This window comes from Moschus berezovskii, chromosome 9 (genome assembly GCF_049115385.1).
Source record: "Moschus berezovskii isolate FMDL1 chromosome 9, NW_MosBer_1.0, whole genome shotgun sequence".
NCBI classification, from domain to species: domain Eukaryota; kingdom Metazoa; phylum Chordata; class Mammalia; order Artiodactyla; family Moschidae; genus Moschus; species Moschus berezovskii.
In genome coordinates this window covers 58,110,747-58,135,118 of record NC_142468.1, presented here as the reverse complement: position 1 = coordinate 58,135,118, position 24,372 = coordinate 58,110,747, and the positions used below count along the sequence as shown (strand labels likewise).

At 38.2% G+C, this 24,372-nt stretch overlaps 1 protein-coding gene and 1 pseudogene across 8 annotated transcripts in view; one reads left to right on the top strand and one right to left on the bottom strand.

Annotated features, from left to right (window-relative positions):
* The window catches only part of HERC1 (HECT and RLD domain containing E3 ubiquitin protein ligase family member 1), a 222,225-nt gene that overhangs the window by 96,154 nt on the left and 101,699 nt on the right, over nt 1–24,372 (top strand). For all 8 annotated transcript variants that reach the window (XM_055435446.2, XM_088839676.1, XM_088839675.1 and 5 more), the window contains exons 15-24: nt 189–341; nt 467–599; nt 2,302–2,493; nt 6,442–6,663; nt 8,767–8,940; nt 12,370–12,484; nt 12,569–12,689; nt 15,665–15,836; nt 18,776–19,088; nt 19,504–19,624. In XM_055435446.2, coding sequence (XP_055291421.1) covers nt 189–341; nt 467–599; nt 2,302–2,493; nt 6,442–6,663; nt 8,767–8,940; nt 12,370–12,484; nt 12,569–12,689; nt 15,665–15,836; nt 18,776–19,088; nt 19,504–19,624 — 1,716 coding nt within the window. The remainder of the gene's footprint in view (nt 1–188; nt 342–466; nt 600–2,301; nt 2,494–6,441; nt 6,664–8,766; nt 8,941–12,369; nt 12,485–12,568; nt 12,690–15,664; nt 15,837–18,775; nt 19,089–19,503; nt 19,625–24,372) is intronic.
* Nucleotides 9,046–9,128, bottom strand: LOC148776458 (U2 spliceosomal RNA; annotated as a pseudogene).

Below are 24,372 nucleotides of genomic sequence, written 5' to 3'. Positions count from 1 at the left end.
AGCAAGTTGAAATTGCATGATAAATCTTACCATCTTATAGCTAATGATTATATAGCAGTAGCAAAGATGTAAGGATTAATAATGAGAGAAAGGAGACCATGACTTCTTAAATCAGATTTATTTATGGTAGGACATTAATTTCACTTTCGAACACTTCGGATATAATCTTCATTTATGTATCATTTTAGGATCAAGCATTTGGGGAGCTAGAAAAGAACAGTGATAAATTTCTACTTGGAACATCATCTTCAGAGAACAGTCAGCCCGCTCATCTTCATGAACTGCTATGTTCACTGCAGAAACAGCTGCTGGCATTTTGCCATATCAATAACATTAGTGAGGTATGTGATACTTTGCTTTCTATGGTCATTTCTCAGGGACCTTGAAACGCAGATATTTGGGTAAACCATGAATTTTTTGTACCTTGAATCTTCCAATATAGTAATTTAGAAACTTTTTTCCTCAGAACTCAAGCAGTGTGGCATTGCTTCATAAACATCTTCAGCTCTTGTTGCCTCATGCCACAGATATTTATTCACGTTCTGCAAATTTGCTGAAAGAAAGTCCTTGGAATGGCAGCGTTGGAGAAAAATTAAGAGGTGTGTTTGGTACTGGGTTTCATATTTAATCAGTGGTTGTAAAACAGGAATTTTTAGCTGGCGTGCTGTGATTCATGGGGTCACAAAGAGTCGGACACAACTGAGCGACTGAACTGAACTGAACTGAAAGTCAAAGAGGGTCTGAAACCTCTGAGTGGAGTAGGAATGACTTTGAATCTCCTGAGCTGGGTTTTGGGTGATGGCAACAGTGATTGATCTGGTTAATCTTAAAAGATGCCCACTGTTGTGATAGAGGTCTAATTTAAAGGAATTAGATGACATATACTCAAAAAGGTTAATATTAAATGGCATAAAGTGAGATTTTCATCCATTTCTTTACGTTTCTTTAGCATTTGCAATCCTCTTTCCTTCTTGAAATACTTTCTTTCTGTGTGTGTGTGTGTGTGTGTGTGTGTGTGTGTGTGTAGTAGAGTTTTATTAAAGTACAAAAAGGGACAGAGAAAGCTTCTGACATAGGCATCAGAAGGGGGACAGAGAGTGCCCCCTTGCTAATCTTAGCATGGGAATTATATACTTTTTCAATTGGTTATTACAATAAGTCAAAAGAATGTCTCAAGATTGTAAAAATTTTACCAGACCCACTCCGACAATTTACATTTTAAGATGACAGGGTTCGGTTCAGTTCAGTTACTCAGTCGTGTCCAACTCTTTGTGACCCCATGGACTGCAGTACCCCAGGCCTCCCTGTCCATCACCAACTCCCAGAGCTTACTCAAACTCACATCCATTGAGTCGGTGATGCCATCCAACCATCTCATCCTCTATCGTCCCCTTCTTCTCCAGCCTTCAATCTTTCCTAGCATCAGGGTCTTTTTCAAGGAGTCAGTTCTTCGCATCAGGTGGCCAAAGTATTGGAGTTTCAGCTTCAGCATCAGTCCTTCCAATGAATAGTCAGGACTGATTTCCTTTAGGATTGACTGGTTTGATCTCCTTGCAGTCCAAGGGACTCTCAAGAGTCTTCTCCAACACCACAGTTCAAAAGCATCAATTCTTCGGCGCTCAGCTTTCTTTATAGTCCAACTCTCACATCCATACATGACTACTGGAAAAACCATAGCTTTGACTAGACGGACCTTTGTCAGCAAAGCAATGTCTCTGCTTTTGAATATGCTGTCTAGGTTGGTCATAACTTTTCTTCCAAGGAGTAAGCGTCTTTTAATTTCATGACTGTAGTCACCATCTTCAGTGATTTTGGAGCACAATATTTTAATTTAAAAAATTACATTTGGTTTAAAAAACGTAAAATGCTTTCCTCACTAAAACGTAAGCACTGTGAGGGCAGGCATTTTTAGTTCTTTATTCACAGTCATACACCTTTCACCTATAATAGTGCCTGGTATATAGTCTTTAAGTCTTCAATAAATACTTCTTAAGTGAATCTGAAAATGGGAGTAAATCTGTGAATGAGAAATTCTTAATACACTTTACGTGAAGATGCTATAATCATTTGAATTTGTTGGCTCAAGGATATGTGTGCTTTCCCATAAAGTGTCTGTTGTGATGCATTCAGAAAGTAAATCAATACTAACCCCAACCTCGCTACCAGAGAGTTATATAATAATTCAACAAAGAGTTATTGAATTAGTATACTCCAGTTCTAGGCAAAAATAGTTCATTTATTAGTTTTTTTCTTTAAGTTTGTCTGAAAGTTGATCCACGTTAAATTTCTTACCCTTCATAGATGTGATATACGTCTCAGCTGCAGGCAGTATGCTCTGCCAGATTGTTAACTCCCTCCTGTTACTCCCAGTGTCGGTGGCTCGGCCTTTGTTGAGTTACCTCCTCGACTTGTTGCCACCTCTTGATTGCCTTAATAGACTCCTGCCAGCTGCTGCTCTTTTGGAAGACCAAGAGTTACAGTGGCCTCTTCATGGTAAGCACAGTTAATAAGGGAGCAAATAATGCATTTGAGAAAAGTTATTCCTTTTTCTCACATCAGACAAATCATATCTGACACTTTGGGGTATAATGTGATCAAAAGATAGAGTTGCTGTCTGAGAGCTTATAGTGTAAAGTGGGTACCTGAGATGAGAAAATATAAGAAAGTTGATTGTATGTAAAGTGACACAAATCAATTCTTTATCTGATTATTAGGCTTGAATAGTATATTTCATTGATTTCAAGACATGCTTGTTTTTAGATTTTAACATGGCTTAATTTGGATACATCTTACAGTGGATAAGAGGAAAGCATTGGTTTCATAAATTGGTTGGCAGCATAATGACACATTTTACAAACATTGGATTGATTTAAGTTTTATTTCTTAAATGCAAAGATTTTTAGTTTTAAATCTCTATTTCACAGTAAAATATTTTGTATTTTGTCTTGATACGTAGATAACTGATTGTAAAAGATAGAAATTGGGAACCTATCTTTCTGTGTTTTTCTTTTTAGATACTTTATAGAAAATAGCATTTAAAATTTAAAAAAAAAAAATTTTTTTTTTTTGGCTGCCCCGAGTCTTAGTTGCTGCACACAGGCTTTCTCTATTTGCAGAGAGTAGGGGCTACTCTTCAGTTGTGGTGTGTCGTCTTCTCATTGCAGTGGCTTCTCTTGTTGCGGACTGTGGGCTCCATGGCATGCGGTCTTCAGTAGTTCGGGCCTGTGGGCTCAGGAGTTGTGGCCCTGGTGGCCCTGGGCTCCAGAGCACAGGCTCAGTAGTTGTGGTGCTCAAATGGGGGATCTTCCTGAACTAAGGATCAAACCAGTGTCTCCTGCATTTTAAGGCGAATTCTTAACCACTGGACCACCAGGGTAGCCCAGAAAATAGCATTTTGATTTTAGGCATAATGTGTGAATTCACTTTTAATTTATAAAATTCTGGTTATTTTATTCCATTGAAGATAACTTAAAATATTATGTCTAGAAAATAGCAATGTGTTTTTCTATTGAAGTCTATCCTAAGGTTATCAAAGGAGTTTCGTTACTGAAATCTTAAAAACTTTCCAAGTTTAAGTGAGATCACACTTTTAATGGAAAGAATCCTGAACTAAGGCATTAAAAGATTTAGATTTTAGGATTGGCTCTATTTGAACTTGGCTGTATGACCTTGGGTGTTTAAGTGACTTGCCCAAGCTTCTTTAAACTTTGGTTTCTTCTCCTGCAAAGATTACTTTGAACAGAATACTTTGAGGGCCCATCTTACACCCCATTGTTCTGTGTCAACTGGATTTAGATGAAGTCAAATGTTAAGGTTACAGCTGTTTCAGGATATTGATTAGACTTTATATGGAGCCATTCCAGGTTTACTCTTGTTTCTCTAAAGCATCTCAGAATTTTCTAAGACTTATTACTCTATTTGTCTTAGGTGAGGTAAGTGTCATTTTATTTTGGATTTTGCATCAGTGTTGATTACTGATTTTTTCCCATAATTTTCCTTTTTCATGCTATCCTTTGTGTCACTTTTACTACCACAGTTATACTAACCACATAACATCAGTTTGGAATCTTCTTTTTTTCCCTCTTTTCTTTAAAATTTGTCTAATTTAGGAGTTCTCTTCTTGAAGGTTTGAAAGATTGTAAAAACTATCTGGGCCTAGCGTTTTTTTATAGATATATTTTTGGTGATTAATTTTCCCTTTTTAGTGGTTGTTCTCTTACAGCTTTTTGTTTCTTTTAAAATTCATTTCAGACATTGATATTTTTTCAGAAAGTGTCATTTTGTTGGTTTTCAAATTTATCAGTACAAAGTTGTTCATAATATTCACTCATGGTTTTAAAAAAATCTCTAGTGTGTTTGTGGTTCTATCCTCTTTTTTATTTTTAATTTGAAAATTTATGCCATCATTTTTTCTTGATTAATTTTATTAGAGGTTTATCCATTTTATTAGTGTTTTCAAATAACCAATTATTTTAATTTGTTGATCTCTTGTGTTTTTTGTTTATGATTTCATTGATATCTATTCTTATCTTTATGGCTAACTAGTTTTATTTTTTAAGTGAAGAACTTTTAAAAATAAATGTACAATAAGAAAGCATGAATCTGGATCTTCAGTTCAGTTCAGTTCAGTTGCTCAGTCGTGTCCGACTCTTTGCGACCCCATGAATCACAGCATGCCAGGCCTCCCTGTCCATCACCAACTCCCGGAGTTCACTCAAACTCATGTACATCGAGTCGGTGATGCCATCCAGCCATCTCATTCTCTGTCGTCCCCTTCTCCTCCCGCCCCCAACCCTTCCCAGCATCAGAGTCTTTTCCAGTGAGTCAACTCGTCACATGAGGTGGCCAAAGTATTGCAGTTTCAGCTTTAGCATCAGTCCTTCCAGTGAACACCCAGGATTGATCTCCTTTAGAATGGACTGATTGGATCTCCTTGCAGTCCAAGGGACTCTCAAGAGTCTTCTCCAGCACCACAGTTCAAAAGCATCCATTCTTCGGCGATCAGCTTTCTTCACAGTCCAACTCTCACATCCATACATGGCCACGGGAAAAACCATAGCCTTGATTAGACGGACATTTGTTGGCAAAGTAATGTCTCTGCTTTTTAATATGCTATCTAGGTTGGTCATAACTTTCCTTCCAAGGAGTAAGTGTCTTTTAATTTCATGGCTGCAATCAGCATCTGCAGTGATTTTGGAGCCCCCCAAAATAAAGTCTGACACTGTTTCCACTGTTTCCCCATCTATTTGCCATGAAGTGATGGGACCAGATGCCATGATCTTAGTTTTCTGAATGTTGAGCTTCAAGCCAACACTTTCACTCTCCTCTTTCACTTTCATCAAGAGGCTTCTTAGTTCCTCTTTACTTTCTGCCATAAGGGTGGTGTCATCTGCATATCTGAGGTTATTGATATTTCTCCCGGCAATCTTGATTCTAGCTTGTGCTTCTTCCAGCCCAGCGTTCCTCATGATGTACTCTGCATATAAGTTAAATAAGCAGGGTGACAATATACAGCCTTGATGTACTCCTTTTCCTATTTGGAACCAGTCTGTTGTTCCATGTCCAGTTCTGACTGTTGCTTCCTGACCTGCATACAGGTTTCTCAAGAGGCAGGTCAGGTGGTCTGGTATTCCCATCTCTTTCAGAATTTTCCACAGTTTATTGTGATCCACACGGTCAAAGGATTTGGCATAGTCAATGAAGCAGAAATAGATGTTTTTCTGGAACTCTCTTGCTCTCTCCATGGTCCAGCGGATGTTGGCAATTTGATCTCTGGTGCCTTTGCCTTTTCTAAAACCTGCTTGAACATCTGGAATTTCACGGTTCACATATTGCTGAAGCCTGGCTTGGAGAATTTTGAGCATGACTTTACTAGCGTGTGAGATGTCTGGATCTTAGTACAGGACAATTCTGAATTCAGGTCTTAAAAAGCATTAAGTAATACTAAGTGTCATTTTGCTCGATCAGTTCTTTTTGTTTTGTTTTAGGCCGCACCATGCGGCATGTGGGATCTTAGTTGCCCAACCAGGGATCAAACCTGGGCCCTCTGCTTTGGAAGCACAGAATTTTAACCACTGGACCACCAGAGAAGTCCCCTAGATCAACTCTTGTTTTGATTTTGGAGGGATAAGCTACCTCAGTTACTCAGTGTTAAGGTTGAAATTTGATCTGGATAGAATCAGTGGGGGATAATTCTGCCATGTACTGTTTCAATGTTTATCTTAAAATTGGTAACTTTACAAAGTCAATTTTTATATGAGGCTTATCTGAATGTATTTTAAATTAGCTTGGTAAAGAGTATATATACAGAAAATGTTACAGTTTTTGTTTTCATTATAAAATTATTTTGCTTCAATATCTTCTTGTAGTGCAATAGAAATAGAAATGAAAAAGTTTGAGAATCTTGAATACCAGATACATTACTAATGATTTTGTTTTCAGGAGGGCCAGAACTGATTGACCCTGCTGGCGTGCCATTACCTCAGCCAGCCCAGTCCTGGGTGTGGCTTGTGGATCTGGAAAGAACAATTGCTCTTCTTATTGGGCGATGTCTTGGTGGCATGCTTCAGGGTTTGCCTGTGTCTCCAGAGGAACAGGACACTGCATATTGGATGAAAACACCACTTTTTAGTGATGGTGTAGAAATGGACACCCCTCAGTTAGGTAATGTGCTTCTCTGCAACATTTGTAAATAAAATGCATTTGTGTTTATACCTCCTTTGAGATTTCTCTTATTATGGGTTTGCAGAATAGAGAACTGATAGAAAGCAAATGCAACATTATAGGGTAGAGGATCCGAGACTGTAACTTGGAGCCCTCAGAAAAAGTTAAATCCTGTGGCATTGTATAGTGAAAAGTACCCCCTGAAATAGAGAAGTACAGGTCTAGTTCTACTCTTATTATTTATCACTCATTTTAAGCAAATCATCTAACTCATAAAAATGAGTAAATGCTTGATTTACTTGTGTTCTTGGGCTTGGAGCTTATGAAACTGCTTCATAGACAGGTAATGACCATGACTTACCAGGGCTCAGTTCATAAACACCTTTCAGTTGTGAGGACCAATCCCTTCTACCCCCAGCCTGTCCTGCTTTCATGCTGATATTACCTTGTATGATTCTTTATTTTTTTCCTCCTTATTTATGGTACCTTTGGAGTTTCCTTTCCTGCCTCATCTCCCATTTGTCTACTTTGCTAGTAGGCTAGCTCTCAGACTGTCTGAATATGAAGATTTGTCCAGGTCCTGAACAGGTGGTGTAGTTGTTTTATCTAGGATTGGTCCTTCAGTCTCTCTGGACCTCTAATTTCAATCCTTGAAATAATGAATTAGATTAGATAGCCTATATGGTCTTGTTAGATTTGAAATTTATTATTTCTCTGGTAAGAGAAGGAGACTCGGAGAATGTCCAAGAAGCAAAATCTAAAAGAAATCTCGATCTAAGAGAATTTCAAGAGGAGAAACAAAAAGTAGAAACCAAGACAAAAATTGCAGAAATTCTGCTTTGGGATTGGAGAGTGGGAGTGAGAGATTTTGAAGACTTTCCTCCTTTTCCAGCTAGGAGTATATATTCATGTTTCATTTATGTACCAGAAAGTGATTCCGTTGATACTTAGGAAGATTTGTATAAAAGAAAAGTAAAATCATGTTTTTTTCCAAGGGGCAATTAGCATCATAAAGATGGTTCCAGTGCTATCAATGTTTAACTCTGTGATAGTCCCAAATGTCCTCCTGAGGGCAAAAGTATCATTATCTCTACCCTCCTCCTTTTTCTGTCTACTTTACTCACTTAACTGGCCTTTGATATGAATAAAATCAATTTCAGGTTTAATGTTATTTTTCAGTTTTTGTTATAAAGTTATATAACTAGTGAATTGTTTTATTTTATGTTTAAATACTTGTTATATTAGGAAATATAGCAATGTTAATCACTCAGTCATGTCCAACTCTTTGCAACCCCATAGGCTATAGCCCACCAGGCTCCTCTGTCAATGGAATTCTCCAGGCAAGAATACTGAAATGGGTTGCCATTCCCTTCTCCAGGGGATCTTCCTGACCCAGGGATCAAACCCAGGTCTCCTGCATCACAGGCAGATTCTTTACCACTGAGCCACTGGGGAAGTCTTTATATTAGGAAATGGGTCTTGTCTTTATAAAAATGAATGATAATTCAGTTATATCATAGGTTAAATTAAATTGACTTTGGGTGTTAGCCTGGGAACCTATCATTTAGTGAAATGTTTTGTTTTTTTAATGGAAAATGAATTCTTAAAGCCAAATGTCTCATTGAAAAGTTAGGAACCGCCTGAACAAATATAAATGTCATTTGAGAAATTATTTATATAAGTATCAATATGTTTGATCTCCATTAAATTATCCTTAAGTGATTATTTTCCCTTAAGTCTACAAAAAGAAAAAAAAATCATGACTAGTCTCTTTCCCAATGATTCCATGTTTCTCAATAAGAATATCAAACCATTTTGAACTAGAAAGTTCTTTGTCACATAAGACTGTGCTGCACATATAGGGCCCTGCCTACCAAAATGCCAGAACTCTTTCTTGGAATGTTGTTACATGTAGTCACACCAAGAAAGGGATGATACTACCCCGAATTGAGAAGCGTTAAAAGACTACCTCTGTAGCATCTACTTAAAACGATTTGAAATATATGATTTCACACTCATTAAGTAAATATGGCAAGATTTTATTTGTAGCACCAAAATTTATGAGGCTTGGAAGTGATAACTTGTGTAATTTTTGTTTTTTAGATAAATGTATGAGTTGCCTATTAGAAGTAGCTCTTTCGGGAAATGAGGAACAGAAGCCTTTTGATTATAAATTGCGGCCTGAAATTGCTGTCTTCGTAGACTTGGCCTTGGGTTGTTCAAAAGAGCCTGCTCGAAGCCTTTGGATCAGCATGCAGGATTATGCTATTAGTAAAGGTAAAGTAAAGAGGATAACGGGGGTAAATATGTAGATAGCTCATTATACCAACTAATAAATGTGTAATATATATAAGTAGAAAATCACAGGAATAACTTTCTTATAGAAAGTATTACTTTCTTATAGAAAAAGGAATTTTACAATTTGCATTTTACACTTGATCTTAGCCAAAAGGCCGAGAAGTGATACAATTTGCATTTTAAAAACAGTTTCTTATTCCTTTTTGTGGAAACTACCCTGTGTATTTTTATGTACATATATCCTGTTTGAAGAAAATCAAGTGTGGGAAAATTGAGATTTTTATAAAGAATAATAAATCCAGAGGCAGCATTTTACTGAAGGATTCCCTGTGGTGTAAGTGGATCTAATATAAGAGTTTGTTTAATGAATCTCTTCCCTTTGCAAGCCCTGGTCAAGAACTGAAATGATGTGTATGTAGATGTCTTGAGCTCTGGGTCTGGTCATTTTCCTCTTTTGTAAACCACTTTACTCTTTTAGGGTGCTGTTGAAGAAACCAGTTTGAAATGAGGTGTGTTATTAAGTACAGCAGTAAAGTGTAATGAGAGTGTATAGTGGTATTTCAGTTTCTATTGATTAATTGATTAATATAGTTGTTTTATGTACGAGTTTTTAACGGATATACCTGACTTCCTTTCAGCTCCCTTGCTTGCCCTCCCCTTTGAAAATATTTTCTTTTCTTAAATTTTCTTGGCTGTACCACATAGCGTGTGGGATCTTTGTTCCCCAACCAGGGATCAGACCTGAGCCACTTGCACTGGAAGCATGTAATCTTTACCGCTGGACCGCCAGAGAAGTCCCCCATGCTTTCGCCCTTTAACAATGTCTTGGATTTTTCAGAATACATACCCCTAGTTATCTTTCTCCATGTTGTTGTTTCTTTGATCTGCAGTTCCCTGTTTCTTTGGATTTTCTTCCTTCTGTGATAAAAATGGTAAAAGTAAAAACCTGTTCACCTTTTATAATACTTTATATAATAAAGATGAGATACATATCATTCAGATCTTTAAAACATCGGTGAGATATGTTTGAAAGTTGAATCTCATGCAGTCTGTCATTTATTTATTTACTCATTCTATTGTGTTGACTTTCACCAGTGGTAGAAAAGTACGATAGTGGAGGAGAGAAAAAGCTTGTTTTCTAAGTTATATTTCCCCATATTCTCTTATTTCATCATTTTCTTGGAATGTGCAGTTAGGTAGTCTTTTATATAATGTTGTCACTTGTTACTTTGCAGTGAGCACTTTTAAAAGTGATATAAAGATAAGAGGAATAAACACTGTATGTCTCCATTGTTCACTTGCTTGTACACCGTATACCTACACAAAGTCTAGGTATGTAGCCTAGACTTTATACCTGAATAGTGGAAACATTTTGTAGAGCCTGGTATGAAATGACTATAACTTTAGTGAAGGTGTTTGAAAAGAACCTTTTAAACATTGCAAAGGAGGATGGTCCTTGCTAAATTTGAAACACTGCAAAGGATGTCACTTTAGTTTGCTTTTAAATTGAATATTAGCCTACTTGAAATGAGATCTTGTTTGGTTTTAAGTCATAGCAGTTTTCAGAATAGCAAGCAATCCCTTGGAACAGATGATCTCTCAGAAACCTAATGTGGAAAATTTTGTATGTAATACAAACTGTTATTTTAAGATTCTCTAGTGTAAGATTTTCTTAAAATCTGACGTGATTATATTCATTTTTTCACCTGTAAAATAGGTAAGTCTGAACTTAAATGTTTACCTAAGCATCCAGAAAGTACTGGAAAGTCAATCTTTAAAACTTTTCTCTTAAGATAGGAGTTTTAAAAAGGAATTAAGAACAAGTGAAGATAACTTGGCGCTTAATATTTTCCAAGGGTGTTTTTTGCTTGGTTTTGTTTTTAAGTAGCATGGTAAATCTGTCAAATTAACAGAGTCTGGCAGACATTCTGGGAGTGGAGTAGACAGTAAACCTCCCATATCCCCATTTGGGATATACTGAATGTATTTCATTTTTACTGTACCAGTGTGCTAACATGGAATTAAAGAAAGCAGCTCACTAGTTCTCATCATCTAATGCTGTGATTTGGGTTTTCAATTGCATGTACTCATTTCTGTCTGAATATTGTTTTATTTCTTACCCACCTAAATGTACATGTACTTATAGTGTCTATTGATACGTCACTAACTTCAAATACCAGATATATACACACTTGACTAGTTTTCTCAATATCTATACTAGGATAACTAAAAGGTACTCTTCAGAAACAGACACCTGATTACAGATACCCATCCTCCCAAAGGACTGTTCTCTGGGTAAAAGCCAACTGTATTCTAAATATATTATAGTCATCATTGACTTCTCTTATGTTCACATCTGATCCATCAACAAATTCTTTCAACTCTGTCTTCAAAATACTTAAGAAATCTGACCTCTTCCTACTACCCCCACTACTACTACCTTGGTCTGAGCCACCATAATTTCTTACCTGAATTACTGTAATAATTGCTTCTGCTATTGCTGTTCCTATAGTAAATTCTGTGCTCAGCAGTTAGAGTGAGCCTTTTAAAACACAGATCATATCATCTCATATCTCTTCAAAGTTTCTTAATGATCCTTCCAATTTTCCTCAGAGTAAAACCGAGAGGACTTGAAATGGCATGCAAGGCGCTATGTGATCTGGTCTTAGACAGCTTTCTGATGTCACCTGCTACTCTTGTGCACCCATGTTTTGCTCTAACTGCATTGGCCTCTTTTAACTCGCCTCAGAGCCTCGACATAGTTTTTTTGAAAGGACGCTGTCTCTGTATGCCTTCTTCTCTATGTTGTCTAGATTTCTCTGCTTGATTGTAGCCATATCCGAGACCTTCCCAAACCAATCTATAAAAGATAGTAAACTTACACAGTACAGTATTCCCTGTTCTCCTTACCATGCTTTAATTTTCTTCATAGCGCTTATCTGTCATATTAATGTTTTTATTTACTGTCTCCTTATGCCCTCTTGGCTTCCTTGGTGGCTCAGAGAGTAAAGAATACTCCTGCAATGCGGGAGACTTGGCTTCAATCTCTGGGTTGGGAAAATCACCTGGAGGGGGGCATGACAGCCCACTCCAGTATTCTTGCCTGGAGGATCCCCATGGACAGAGGAGCCTGATGGGCTACAGTTCATAGCGTCGCAAAGAATTGGACACGACCAAGCGACTAAGCACACACATGACCCCCAACTGGAATACATGCTCTGTGAGATCCAGGACTTAGTTTTATTTACTACTGTACTCCTAGCACAGTATGTGGGAGGAAGTAGGTTCATTTGCTAAATAATTGCTTAGAAAAATGATAATATTCAGGTGTTGGGTTACTAAAGCTATTAAAATGACCTCTGAACTCTTTTCTCTGAAATGTCAGTGTATCTTTTTTTTTTTTTTCAGATTGGGACAGTGCAACTTTGAGTAACGAGTCACTCTTGGACACTGTGTCTAGATTCGTTCTTGCAGCTCTTCTGAAACACACAAATTTACTCAGTCAAGCATGTGGAGAAAGCCGGCAAGTAACTTAAAACTATCCTCAGACAAATATTTGCTCTCATGATATTAGAAATTAACTTTTCTATTTTGGTTCTTTATTTAGATATCAACCTGGTAAAAGCTTATCAGAAGTATACCGTTGTGTGTACAAAGTTCGAAGTCGTTTACTTGCTTGCAAGAACCTTGAACTTATTCAGACCAGGTCATCATCAAGAGACAGATGGGTAAAGTTGGAAATCAGTTAATTTCTCTTATTTTTCTGCAAGCTATAAGAGATAGCTCCATGTTGGTTTATGTGATGGGAAAAAAATGTGCCTTAGTTATTGCAGATGTTCAACAAATGTTGAGTAGTTCTTTTTCTAGTGAAACAAATTGGATAAGTAGAAAATTGGGATTTGTTTAACCACTTATTTATCAAGTGTGATATGGCTCCTGAGAGAGTTTATATATTCTTAGGCCGTATAGGTATTAATAAATCGAATTGTCCAAATCATATGAAATATGATTCCTTTATTTTACATTGATCAGACCACATTTGAATTATCCTATTTGATTTGGGGTGCCATAACTTATGAGGGATATTAAACTACGTTAGATTGGTTAATCATCTTATCCAAGAACTGGAAAATGTCAAAAATGTTTAGATTAGAAAATGAAAACAAAGGGGAGTCTCATGTTAGCTGCCTTAAAGATACTTAAAGGGCTTCATGTAGGAGAGGAAATAAACATGTTCCCTGTTGTTCCAGAGGACACAGGTAGGACCAAAGGGTAACAACTGAGTGAAGAATGAATGTAGGGAAAAAAGCCTTCTAATGGTTAGAGTGGCCTACGGCTGGAGGTAAAGATGAAAAACTCTTACTGAGGCTGTTCTGGAAGTGATTCTAATGGTTAGAGTGGCCTACGGCTGGAGGTAAAGATGAAAAACTCTTACTGAGGCTGTTCTGGAAGTGATTCTAATGGTTAGAGTTGCCTACCGCTGGAGGTAAAGGTGAAAAACTCTTACTGAGGCTGTTCTGGAAGTGATTCTAATGGTTAGAGTTGCCTACCGCTGGAGGTAAAGGTGAAAAACTCTTACTGAGGCTGTTCTGGAAGTGATTCTAATGGTTAGAGTTGCCTACCGCTGGAGGTAAAGATGAAAAACTCTTACTGAGGCTGTTCTGGAAGTGATTCTAATGGTTAGAGTGGCCTACCGCTGGAGGTAAAGATGAAAAACTCTTACCGAGGCTGTTCTGGAAGTGATTCTAATGGTTAGAGTGGCCTACCGCTGGAGGTAAAGATGAAAAACTCTTACCGAGGCTGTTCTGGAAGTGATTCTAATGGTTAGAGTGGCCTACCGCTGGAGGTAAAGATGAAAAACTCTTACCGAGGCTGTTCTGGAAGTGATTCTAATGGTTAGAGTGGCCTACCGCTGGAGGTAAAGATGAAAAACTCTTACCGAGGCTGTGCTGGAAGTGATTCTAATGGTTAGAGTGGCCTACCGCTGGAGGTAAAGATGAAAAACTCTTACCGAGGCTGTGCTGGAAGCGATTCTAATGGTTAGAGTGGCCTACGGCTGGAGGTAAAGATGAAAAACTCTTACCGAGGCTGTGCTGGAAGCGATTCTAATGGTTACCGAGGCTGTGCTGGAAGCGATTCTAATGGTTAGAGTTGCCTACGGCTGGAGGTAAAGATGAAAAACCCTTACCAAGGCTGTGCTGGAAGCGATTCTAATGGTTAGAGTTGCCTACGGCTGGAGGTAAAGATGAAAAACCCTTACCAAGGCTGTGCTGGAAGCGATTCTAATGGTTAGAGTTGCCTACGGCTGGAGGTAAAGATGAAAAACTCTTACCAAGGCTGTGCTGGAAGCAATTCTAATGGTTAGAGTTGCCTACGGCTGGAGGTAAAGATGAAAAACTCTTACCAAGGCTGTGCTGGAAGCAATTCTAATGGTTAGAGTTGCCTACGGCTGGAGGTAAAGATGAAAAACTCTTACCAAGGCTGTGCTGGAAGCAATTCTAATGGTTAGAGTTGCCTACGGCTGGAGGTAAAGATGAAAAACTCTTACCAAGGCTGTGCTGGAAGCAATTCTAATGGTTAGAGTTGCCTACGGCTGGAGGTAAAGATGAAAAACTCTTACCAAGGCTGTGCTGGAAGTAATTCTAATGGTTAGAGTTGCCTACGGCTGGAGGTAAAGATGAAAAAGTCTTACTAAGGCTGTTCTGGAAGTAATTCTTGCAACAAAACTGAAATGATTTCTGAAGTGCTTGATAATTCTGATAACATGATCCTATAATTATGAGTATAGCCTGATACATAATTATATTATAATTATACATATAAATTTCTTTGAAACTTTCTTTGAAGCTTCATACATAAGATGCTTTGCACTCCATTATATAGATCTTAGATTTTAAAAACCAAACTTTATCTCTGCATTTGTATTATAGTATTCTTTTAGCATGCACTGATTTAATATTTGTGGATCAGATTATTTGTGAGTGACCTTGAAAGCCCATGAAATGTATTAATCAGCCATTTTGTTGAAGCTCACATTTGAAATTTACATATTGTGAGGATACATGACTTATGTTTTGTGCGAGTCTGACTGACTGCTCAGTATCCCCCTCTAACCGTGAATCACACCTATAATAAGGACTCTCTTCTTTAGATGACTACTAGGTATCATAATCACCATGGGGAATAACATTGTCCTTATCAGATTTCTAACTTTTGGTTTCTTCAAGGGCCAAGTGAGAAAATAATTGAAAAATAATATGTTTATATAACTGAAATTTGCTAAGAGAGTATAACGTAAATATTTTCACCAATAAGAGGTTAAAAAGCACTTTTTTAAAAATTAAAATTATTAAACATTTATACAGAGTAGCAGTAACATACAATTTGAGGGAGACTGAATAGAATTAAATTTCATGTTCTTTAATTACCTTTTATGCTTATTGTCATACTCAGGTCATTTTAATTTAGCAGTTTACAGCAGAACAATCAAAATATTGAGGAAGAGAGCTTAGTGAGATGTCGCTATACATTCTTTCTAATCTCTTCAGATTTATCCAATATATCTTTTGTGTTTTTGTGGTAAAATTCATGAGTTGTTATTGCTGTTAACATTATTTTCCATGATAAAAAAAATCAAGGTTTTAATGATATTTTTCAAAATTAAAATATATATATTTAGTGTAGCTCTGATTATTTCTTTAAGATCTCGGAAAACCAAGACTCAGCAGATGTTGATCCTCAGGAGCATTCATTTACCCGGACCATTGATGAAGAAGCTGAAATGGAAGAACAGGCTGAGCGAGATCGGGAAGAGGGACATCCAGAGCCAGAGGATGAGGAGGAAGAACGAGAACACGAAGTGATGACAGCTGGCAGTGAGTACACCCTTCTTGCTTTACAGATACACACTGTGGCATTCTTTTTGGTAGGGAAACTGACTACAGAAGAGAGAGGCAAACATTTCTTTACAGTTTTTTGAAAGGATCCTGTATTCTCTTGATGATCTGGTTAGCTAACATTTCAGCTCTTAAAACTGTGTTAGTTCCATTCAAGCTATTGGATTGGGTGTTTTGGGCTGAAAAGCTCTATATGCAGGCTTTTGGAAATAGTACCTGTTCCACTGAGTTTCATTCATGAAGTGATGCCCATGAGTCATTGAATAGGGTCATTCAAAGTATGTTCTCTAGGGGTACCAAATTGCCCATTCTCCTGACTGACTTCTAAGTGGTGAGAAGGAGAGAGACCATATGCAGAACTTTTTAAATTATAAACTTCACCCACTGACTATAGTGCTGTTTTCAGTAAAAAGCAAGAGACAATATTATTGGTTGAGAATATTACATGAGAATATTATTGGCTGGTGAATGACATTTTTCATGCTTTTATAAGGCTACCAATAGTTTTAAAATGTAATCATTTAAATATTTAAAGAGAAATCCCAAAGCTTTTAAATATTTGTTAGTATCTTTTGAGTGATTTGGCTACGTCAATTTAAAGTATATATTCAGTTTTGTAGCCTAAAACATTATGGCCATCTACACATTTGGTATTGAGATTGTCTATATTCTTCAGTTTGACACTTAATTTGTTACCAGTTTATTTGTGTTTTGCATATTTCTAAAAATGATTTTGAGATGGCTCAAAACAAGGCCAAAGCCCATTAAAACAAGAAAAAATATAAGGTCCAAATGGAGAGGAGGGGATTAGAGATGACGAGTAGGAGGATAATTATGATTATATACAATATAGTTTTGAGGGTTGCCTTACTACGCGGCCAGGGATTGAACCTGGGTCCCGGCAGTGAGAGTGCTGAGTCCTAACCACTGGACCACCGGGGAATTCCCAGAGAATAGTTATAGTTTTAAAACCTAGGCTGAGGGAACATTTTTGGATGAACTTAAGGTTTAGTTTAGAAATTCCTGAAAGCAAAGACTAAAGGGGAAAAGCACAGTAACAAAATATAACCCTCAATTACTGTATAATAAAGCATTATAGTTAACCAATAATTTTTAAACTAAAATACCATTTTTGAGCATCAGTTATATGCTGGCCTTTGGGTCAAATGCTTCACATAGATTAACTCATAATCCTCTCAGTCTTATCAGATGATTTCTAGTATTACCTTGTTCTGCTGCTGCTACTGCTGCCAAGTCACTTCAGTTGTGTCCGACTCTGTGCGACCCCATAGACAGCAGCCCACCAGGCGCCCCCATCCCTGGGATTCTCCAGGCAAGAACACTGGAGTGGGTTGCCATTTCCTTCTCCAATGAGTGAAAGTGAAAAGTGAAAGTGAAGTCGCTCAGTCACGTCTGACTCGTAGCGACCCCATGGACTGCAGCCTACAAGGCTCCTCCAGCCATGAAATTTTCTAGGCAAGAGTACTGGAGTGGGTTGCCATTGTCTTCTCCAATTACCTTGTTTTAAAGATGGACAAACTCAGGTTTAAGGAGGGAAAATTATATGCCTAGGGCCACAAGTAGTAGCAGCTGGAATTAGAACCAAATCTGCCCAGAATTCCAGTGACAATTCTCCTAATTACTTTAACTGGTTTCCAGCTCTGGACTGTTAGTTCATTGGTTTGTTTTTCTTAGAAATAAGGGACTTTCAATAGCATAATGAATATATTATCATAATACCTTGAAATATACAGATCTATTTTAAAGTTTGTATTTCCATATTTGGAGAAGGAAATAGCAAACCTCTTGCTTGGGAAAACCCATGGACAGAGGAGCCTGACGGGCTACAGTTCTTGGGGTTGCAAGACTCAGACATTACTTAGTGACTAAACCACCACTACCACCACTTCCATATTAATGGATGACCCTAATATTTTACTAACTTTTTTGCCTAGTTTCTCCATTAAAAATACCACCTTTACTTGAATTTGAGCAAAATATTCTTTTCCTCTTGTGAAATATCTACCACTGCATCAGAAACTTGTTAAACCCACTGACTTTTTACACTTGTAAATTGGCAAGGGGTAGCATGGCAACCCACTCCAGTGTTCTTGCCTGGAGAATCCCAGGGATGGCGGAGCCTGGTGGGCTGCTGTCTATGGGGTCGCATAGAGTCGGACATGACTGAAGCGACTTAGCAGCAGCAGCAAGCAGCAGCAGCATTAGATGGACATTTAGTAGAATCTGATTCTGTTTCAGCAAAGACCTTTAAACGTTGTGCTTATTTACTATGTTCAAAATACAGCAACGTGTAGATGTTAGGAGTTATGTGGACTTTGGAAGGGGAAAAAGAGCTTTTCATTTTAACTAATGCGACTTAAACTTTGTCTTTTTCTCTTGTAACCTGACAATTTTCAAACCAAGGTTGTGAACATTTCAGAAATGGGCAGTTATTTTTATATAACCCAGTGGTTCTCAAACTATAATGGCCTTCAAAATCATCTGGAGGGCTTGTTCAAACACAGATTACTGGTTCCATGCCTAGAGCTTCTGATTTAGACAGTCTGAGAGAGGCACAGTATTTTTCATTTCTAACAAGTGCCTGGATGATGTTGATGCTGCTCTTCTGGAACCACACTTTGCAAACTACTGATCAAACTCATAAGAGTAGAAATAGAATCAACCAAATCTAAATTCTATGAAGGCATGAGTATTTCCTATTGTAATTTTTATAAGCTTAATATTATACATATATTTTTGATAAAATTTTTACTTAGATGCTGTATTTAATGTCTAAAAAATAATTTTCCCTCTTTGATTAAGTATTTGGTCCCAACTTTTTGACTATTTTTATTGTTATTTTCTTTGCTCTTCTCTCCCCATGTGTTAAGACCTTGTTTTTGTGTTGCATGTTACAGAAATCTTTCAGTGTTTCCTCTCAGCCCGTGAAGTAGCTCGTAGCCGAGATCGAGATAGAATGAACAGTGGGGCAGGGTCTGGGGCTCGAGCTGATGATCCACCTCCTCAGGCTCAGCAAGAGCGAAGGGTGAGCACAGACCTTCCTGAGGGTCAGGATGTGTACACTGCTGCCTGCAACTCCGTGATCCATCGATGTGCCCTGTTAATATTAGGCGTAAGTCCTGTGATTGAGGAGCTTCAGAAGCGAAGGGACGAAGGACAGTTGCAGCAGCCTTCTACAAGTACCTCTGAAGGGGGTGGACTTATGACCAGGTGGGACTGAGCAGAAACTTAAAGCATTTCTTCTTCCTTTGTTTCTGTATGCATTGAAATGATTTATTCTGAAGTTAACACAGACATGGAGGAGGAAATACAAATTGACGGATGAATTTAATGTATAGAGTGATCCTAGTTCAACCTGGAGTATAAATTTCTGATTAAGTGAGACAGCACAATTTTTCGTACATATAAACAACAGTAGTTGAGAAACATGAAAATATTTGTATACCTCTGTAATTGATTAAGAAGACTTTGTGCTTAGACCTAACTGAGAGCCAGGATTTTCCATCAGCAGTCATAATTACTCGTCACTGTGTGTGTGTTTTATCTCTGTGCTGCTGGTTCCATTCAATTTTATGTTCACTAACAGTCCCAAATCGAAAAACTTTTCTTTGTGCATGTGAGACAGGAGCGAAAGTCTTACTGCAGAGAGCCGGCTAGTCCACGCAAGTCCAAATTATAGACTGATCAAATCGAGGAGTGAATCTGATTTGTCTCAGCCTGAATCAGATGAAGAGGGTTACGCACTGGTAGGTATACCTAGATTCAGTAAAGGATTTTTTTTATAAATACATAAGACTTTGGTTAGACTAAGTAATATACATTTGTTTTGACAAAAAAAGTTTTTTTAAAAAAGAACTTTTAAGAGCAATGAGATAACTTTATTGCATAGGTATTTATCACCTGTATGTTAGTGACTCTCAGATTATTTTCTTTAGCCCTGACTTCTTCCTGAACTCCAAGTTCATGTATCTCACTCCTTGATAGACATTCTACTTGAACATGTTAGGTGACCACAATCTTAACCTATCCAAAAATAAACTCATTTTTCTCCGAAACCTGTTCTTTCCCATCCACTATCTTAGTATTAACTCCCCAGGCTGGAAACCTAAGTTCATCTTTGCGTCTGCTGCTGCTGCTAAGTCACTTCAGTCATGTCCGACTCTGTGTGACCCCATAGACGGCAGCCCACCAGGCTCCCCTGTCCCTGGGATTCTCCAGGCAAGAATACTGGAGTGGGTTGCCGTTTCCTTCTCCAATGCATGAAAGTGAAAAGTGAAAGTGAAGTCACTCAGTCATGTCTGACTAGTAGCAACCCCATGGACTGCAGCCTACCAGGCTCCTCCGTCCATGGGATTTTCCAGGCAATAGTACTGGAGTGGGGTGCCATTGCCTTCTCCACATCCTTGCCTCTACTTTTTCTTAATTCCTGGTCCTCCTCACTCCCCACAGTCCCATTAGTCTGACCTTGAAAATTTTACTCCTAATACCTTTCTAATATGTCCTGTCCATCCTTCCTGCACTGTGTCTCAAATTTTTCTTCTCTTTTGCCTGGCCTAGTACAAAACCTTCAAACTGGTTTACCTCTGTCTTGTCTTATGCCTGTCTTCAACATTTCACTAGAATAATATTCCTGAAATACAAATCTGTTTTTATCTCCTCTACTTAAAATCTTTCAGTAGCTCTCAGTTACCATATCAAAAAAAGCCTCAGGATCTGGATTGCAGGCACTTAAGGTAAAAATCAAAGAAATGAGATGCTGATCTATATAAGAAGTAGGAAGTAATGTGTGCTGTAGTGTGATGGGTTAAATAAATTGAGAATGAGAACAATCTGATAGCTTCTATTTGAGTAGCTTTGGACTTGGAGTTGATAGCTGGATTTTCATTTTGACTGCTCCTCTGCCTTTTATGTGAATCTGTATGTGCTACTTTACCTCTTTGGGCCTTAGTGTCCCATTTTGTGATATGAGGGTATAGTGCCTGCTGTGCATGTGGCAATGTGTTAGATTTCATTACTGTTTTAGACTTGGCTACTGACCCTGATTCTACTGCTGAAGAGCTTTTTTTTTTAACTTATATTTTATTGGAGGATAATTGCTTAACAATGTTGTGTTGGTTTCTGCCTTACAACAATGTGAGTCAGTATATATAAGTATATATATATATCTCCCCTCTCTCTTGAGCTTCCTTTCCTCCCCACCCTTTTATCCTATCCCTCTAGGTCTTCACAGAGCACATAAAGCAGGCTGAGTTTCCTGTGTTATACAGTAACTTCCCACTAGCTATCTGTTTTATATTTGGTGATATATATATTTCAGTGCTACTCTCTCAATTCATTCCACCCTCTTTTTCCCCCTGCTGTGCCTACAAGTTCATTCTTTAGGTCTGCATCTCTATTCCTGCCCTACAAATAGGTACATCAGTACCATTTTTCTAGGTCCATATATATGCATTAATATATGATATTTATTTTTCACTGTCTGATTTACTTCACTCTGTATAACAGACTCTAGGTTCATCCACCTCAGTTCAGCTGACTCAAATTCTTTCCTTTCTATGGGTGAGTAATATTCCACTGTATATATGTACCACATCTTTATCTATTCATCTGTCGATGGACATCTAGGTTGCTTCCATGTCCTGGCCATTGTGAATAGTGCTGCAATGAACACTGGGGTACATGTGTCTTTTAGAATTGTGGTTTTCTCAGGATATATGCCCAGTAGTGGGTTTGCTGGGTCATATGGTAGATTTATTCCTAGTTTTTAAAGGAGTCTCCATGCTATTCTCCATAGTGGCTATATCAGTTTACATTCCCACCAACAGTACTAAAAAAGGGTTCCATTTTGTCCACATCCTCTCCAACATTTATTTTTTGATGATGGCCATTCTGACCAATGTGAGGTGATACCTCACTGTAGTTTTGGTTGGCATTTCTTTAATAAGGAGCGATGTTGAGCATCTTTTCAAGTGTTTGTTGACCATTTGTATATCTCCTTTGGAGAAATGGCTGTTTAGATCTTCTCTCTGTTTTTTATTGGGTTATGTGCTTTTCTGATATTAAACAGCATGAGGCTACTTGAATATTTTGGAGATTAATCCTTTGTCAGTTGCTTTGTTTGCAGTTATTTTCTCTTATTATGAAGGTTGTCTTTTCATCTTATTTATAGTTTCCTTTGCTGTGCAAAAGCTTTTAAGTTTAATTAGGTCCCATTTGTTTATTTTTGTTTTTATTTCCATTTACTCTAGGAGGTGGGTCAAAGAGGCTCTTGCTGTGATTTATGTCAAAGAGTGTTCTGCCTGTGTTTTCCTTCAAGGGTTTTATAGTTTCTAGCCTGCAGTTTTTGTATTGATTGATACCATCCATTTTTAGCTCTGAAGTTCCTCTCATGTGAACAGAGAAAATAGATGTGAAAGTGTTTTTGAGAAGTATGGAATGCTACATAAATATGAAGCTATTGTTTAAAAGAAACTAAGTGTGAAAGATTCTTCCTCTAGGAAAGTTGAACAGTGTCTTCAAGCAAGTTTCATTCTATGTTTTTGTTTGTTCTTCCTCCTTTTCTTCTTCATTCCCATTAGTATCCCTGTGTCCTGATTCACATTCCCAGTCTTACCATCTACTGAGAATTCCTTTCTGTCCCTTTGATTTTCCAAGTTGGTCAGTCTCTTTGTTTATTCTCCTAACTCTGTGACAATTCTCAGAACTTCCCAGTGACTTATAGGGGTCTATACCATTCTGCATATCCTGGCCTCACTCCTTTCTGGTCTTGTCTGCTGCTCCTCTCCTCCTTGATGACCCTCCTTCTTGCCACACTGACCTCTTGGCTTTTCCGTGAACATACCACACAACTTCCCCATAGGACTTTTACATGGCTGTTTTTTCTAATTGGAATACTGTTGTCTGCAGGCAAATCCCCTCATTCCAAGCCTTTGTCCGATGTTACTTTTTTGATGATGCCTACCCTGACCATGGGCTTCCCTGGTGGCTCAGAGGGTAAAGCGTCTGCCTGCAATTCGGGAGACCTGGGTTTGATCCCTGGGTCGGGAAGATCCCCTGGAGAAGGAAATGGCAACCCACTCCAGTATTCTTGCCTGGAGAACCCCACACTCGGAGGAGCCTGGTAGGCTACAGTCCATGGGGTCACAAAGAGTTGGACACAACTGAGCGACTTCACTCATTCATTCACTCACTCCCCCTGACCACTCTATTTGAAACTCCAGTTTGCCTTCCTTTCCAGATGTTCACTCCTTGTCCACTTTGCCTTGCTCTGTCCCTCCCACTCCACCCCCCCACAGTGAAAGTGAAAGTCACTCAGTCATGTCTGACTCTTTGCGCCCTGATGGACTATACAGTCTCTTTGCGATCCCATGGACTATACAGTCTACGGAATTCTCCAGGCCAGAATACTGGAGTGGGTAACCTTTCTGTTCTCCAGGGGATCTTCCCATACCAGGGATTGACTCAGGGTCTCCAGCATAGCAGGTGAATTCTTTACCAACTGAGCTGTCAGGGAAGCTGATACACGTCCCCTGCCCCTACTCCCACTCCCACCTCCTGCCCAGTACCTAGCATTATTTATTTGCTATATTTATCAGTTTCTCTTAGCTTACACTAGGATATAAGTTCCCTGAGGACAGAAATTTGTGCTGTTTCATTCATGGCTGTACCCCAAGTACCTGTAGTGCCTGGCACACAGTAGATAGTCATTAAATATTTTTTTTTAAATGAATGTTTGATCTATTTTGGTAAAATTTCTGTGCCTATTTGTTCTTTCAGCTCTTTAATTTAGGCCCTTGTTACCTTTGCCTGAATGGGGAGTTTTCAAACTGATCTCCCTGCCTTTTCCGGTCCCTCTCCTTCAACACTGCTGCCAGAGCTGGAGCTCTTAAAAACACCCAAAACAAGAACACACTTCAATAGCAAAACACCTGCTGGTCATGCTACCTTCTTATTAAAAAATCCAAAAAACCAAAAAACTCAGTGACTGCCCAGAAATCAAAGATTCTGGAAAATGTTACCTGTCTGCTTTTGAAGCCAGTTTCCTTGCAGCAATCTGCAATTTTGCCATAGCATAGTAGTCCATCTGCCAGACCCCAAACATACCTTTTGAGCCTTTTCTCATTGATTGTTTGCCTTAAATGTCCTTTTCCTTTGTTGATGAAGTCTTGCCTCTCTCCTAAGTACTGGTTAAAATGTCACCTCTTTCAAAAGTTTACCTAAGATTACTCAACAGTGACTTTGTTGTTTCCCTGGCAGTTTGTTAGTACCTCTAATAAACCACTAGTGATTTGTCTCATGTTGGACTTTTTTATTTTTGGCTGCACTGGAACTCTGTTGCTGTTTGTGGACTTTCTCTAGTTGTTGGATTTACTTATATATTATTAGTATTTCTTTCCAGTAGACCTCTTCAAAGTTCTATTTAGTGCCCCCCTTTTTAGTGCCCCTCATATTTCCAACATTGTGCTTTGCATATTGTAAATAATTGATAATTCAA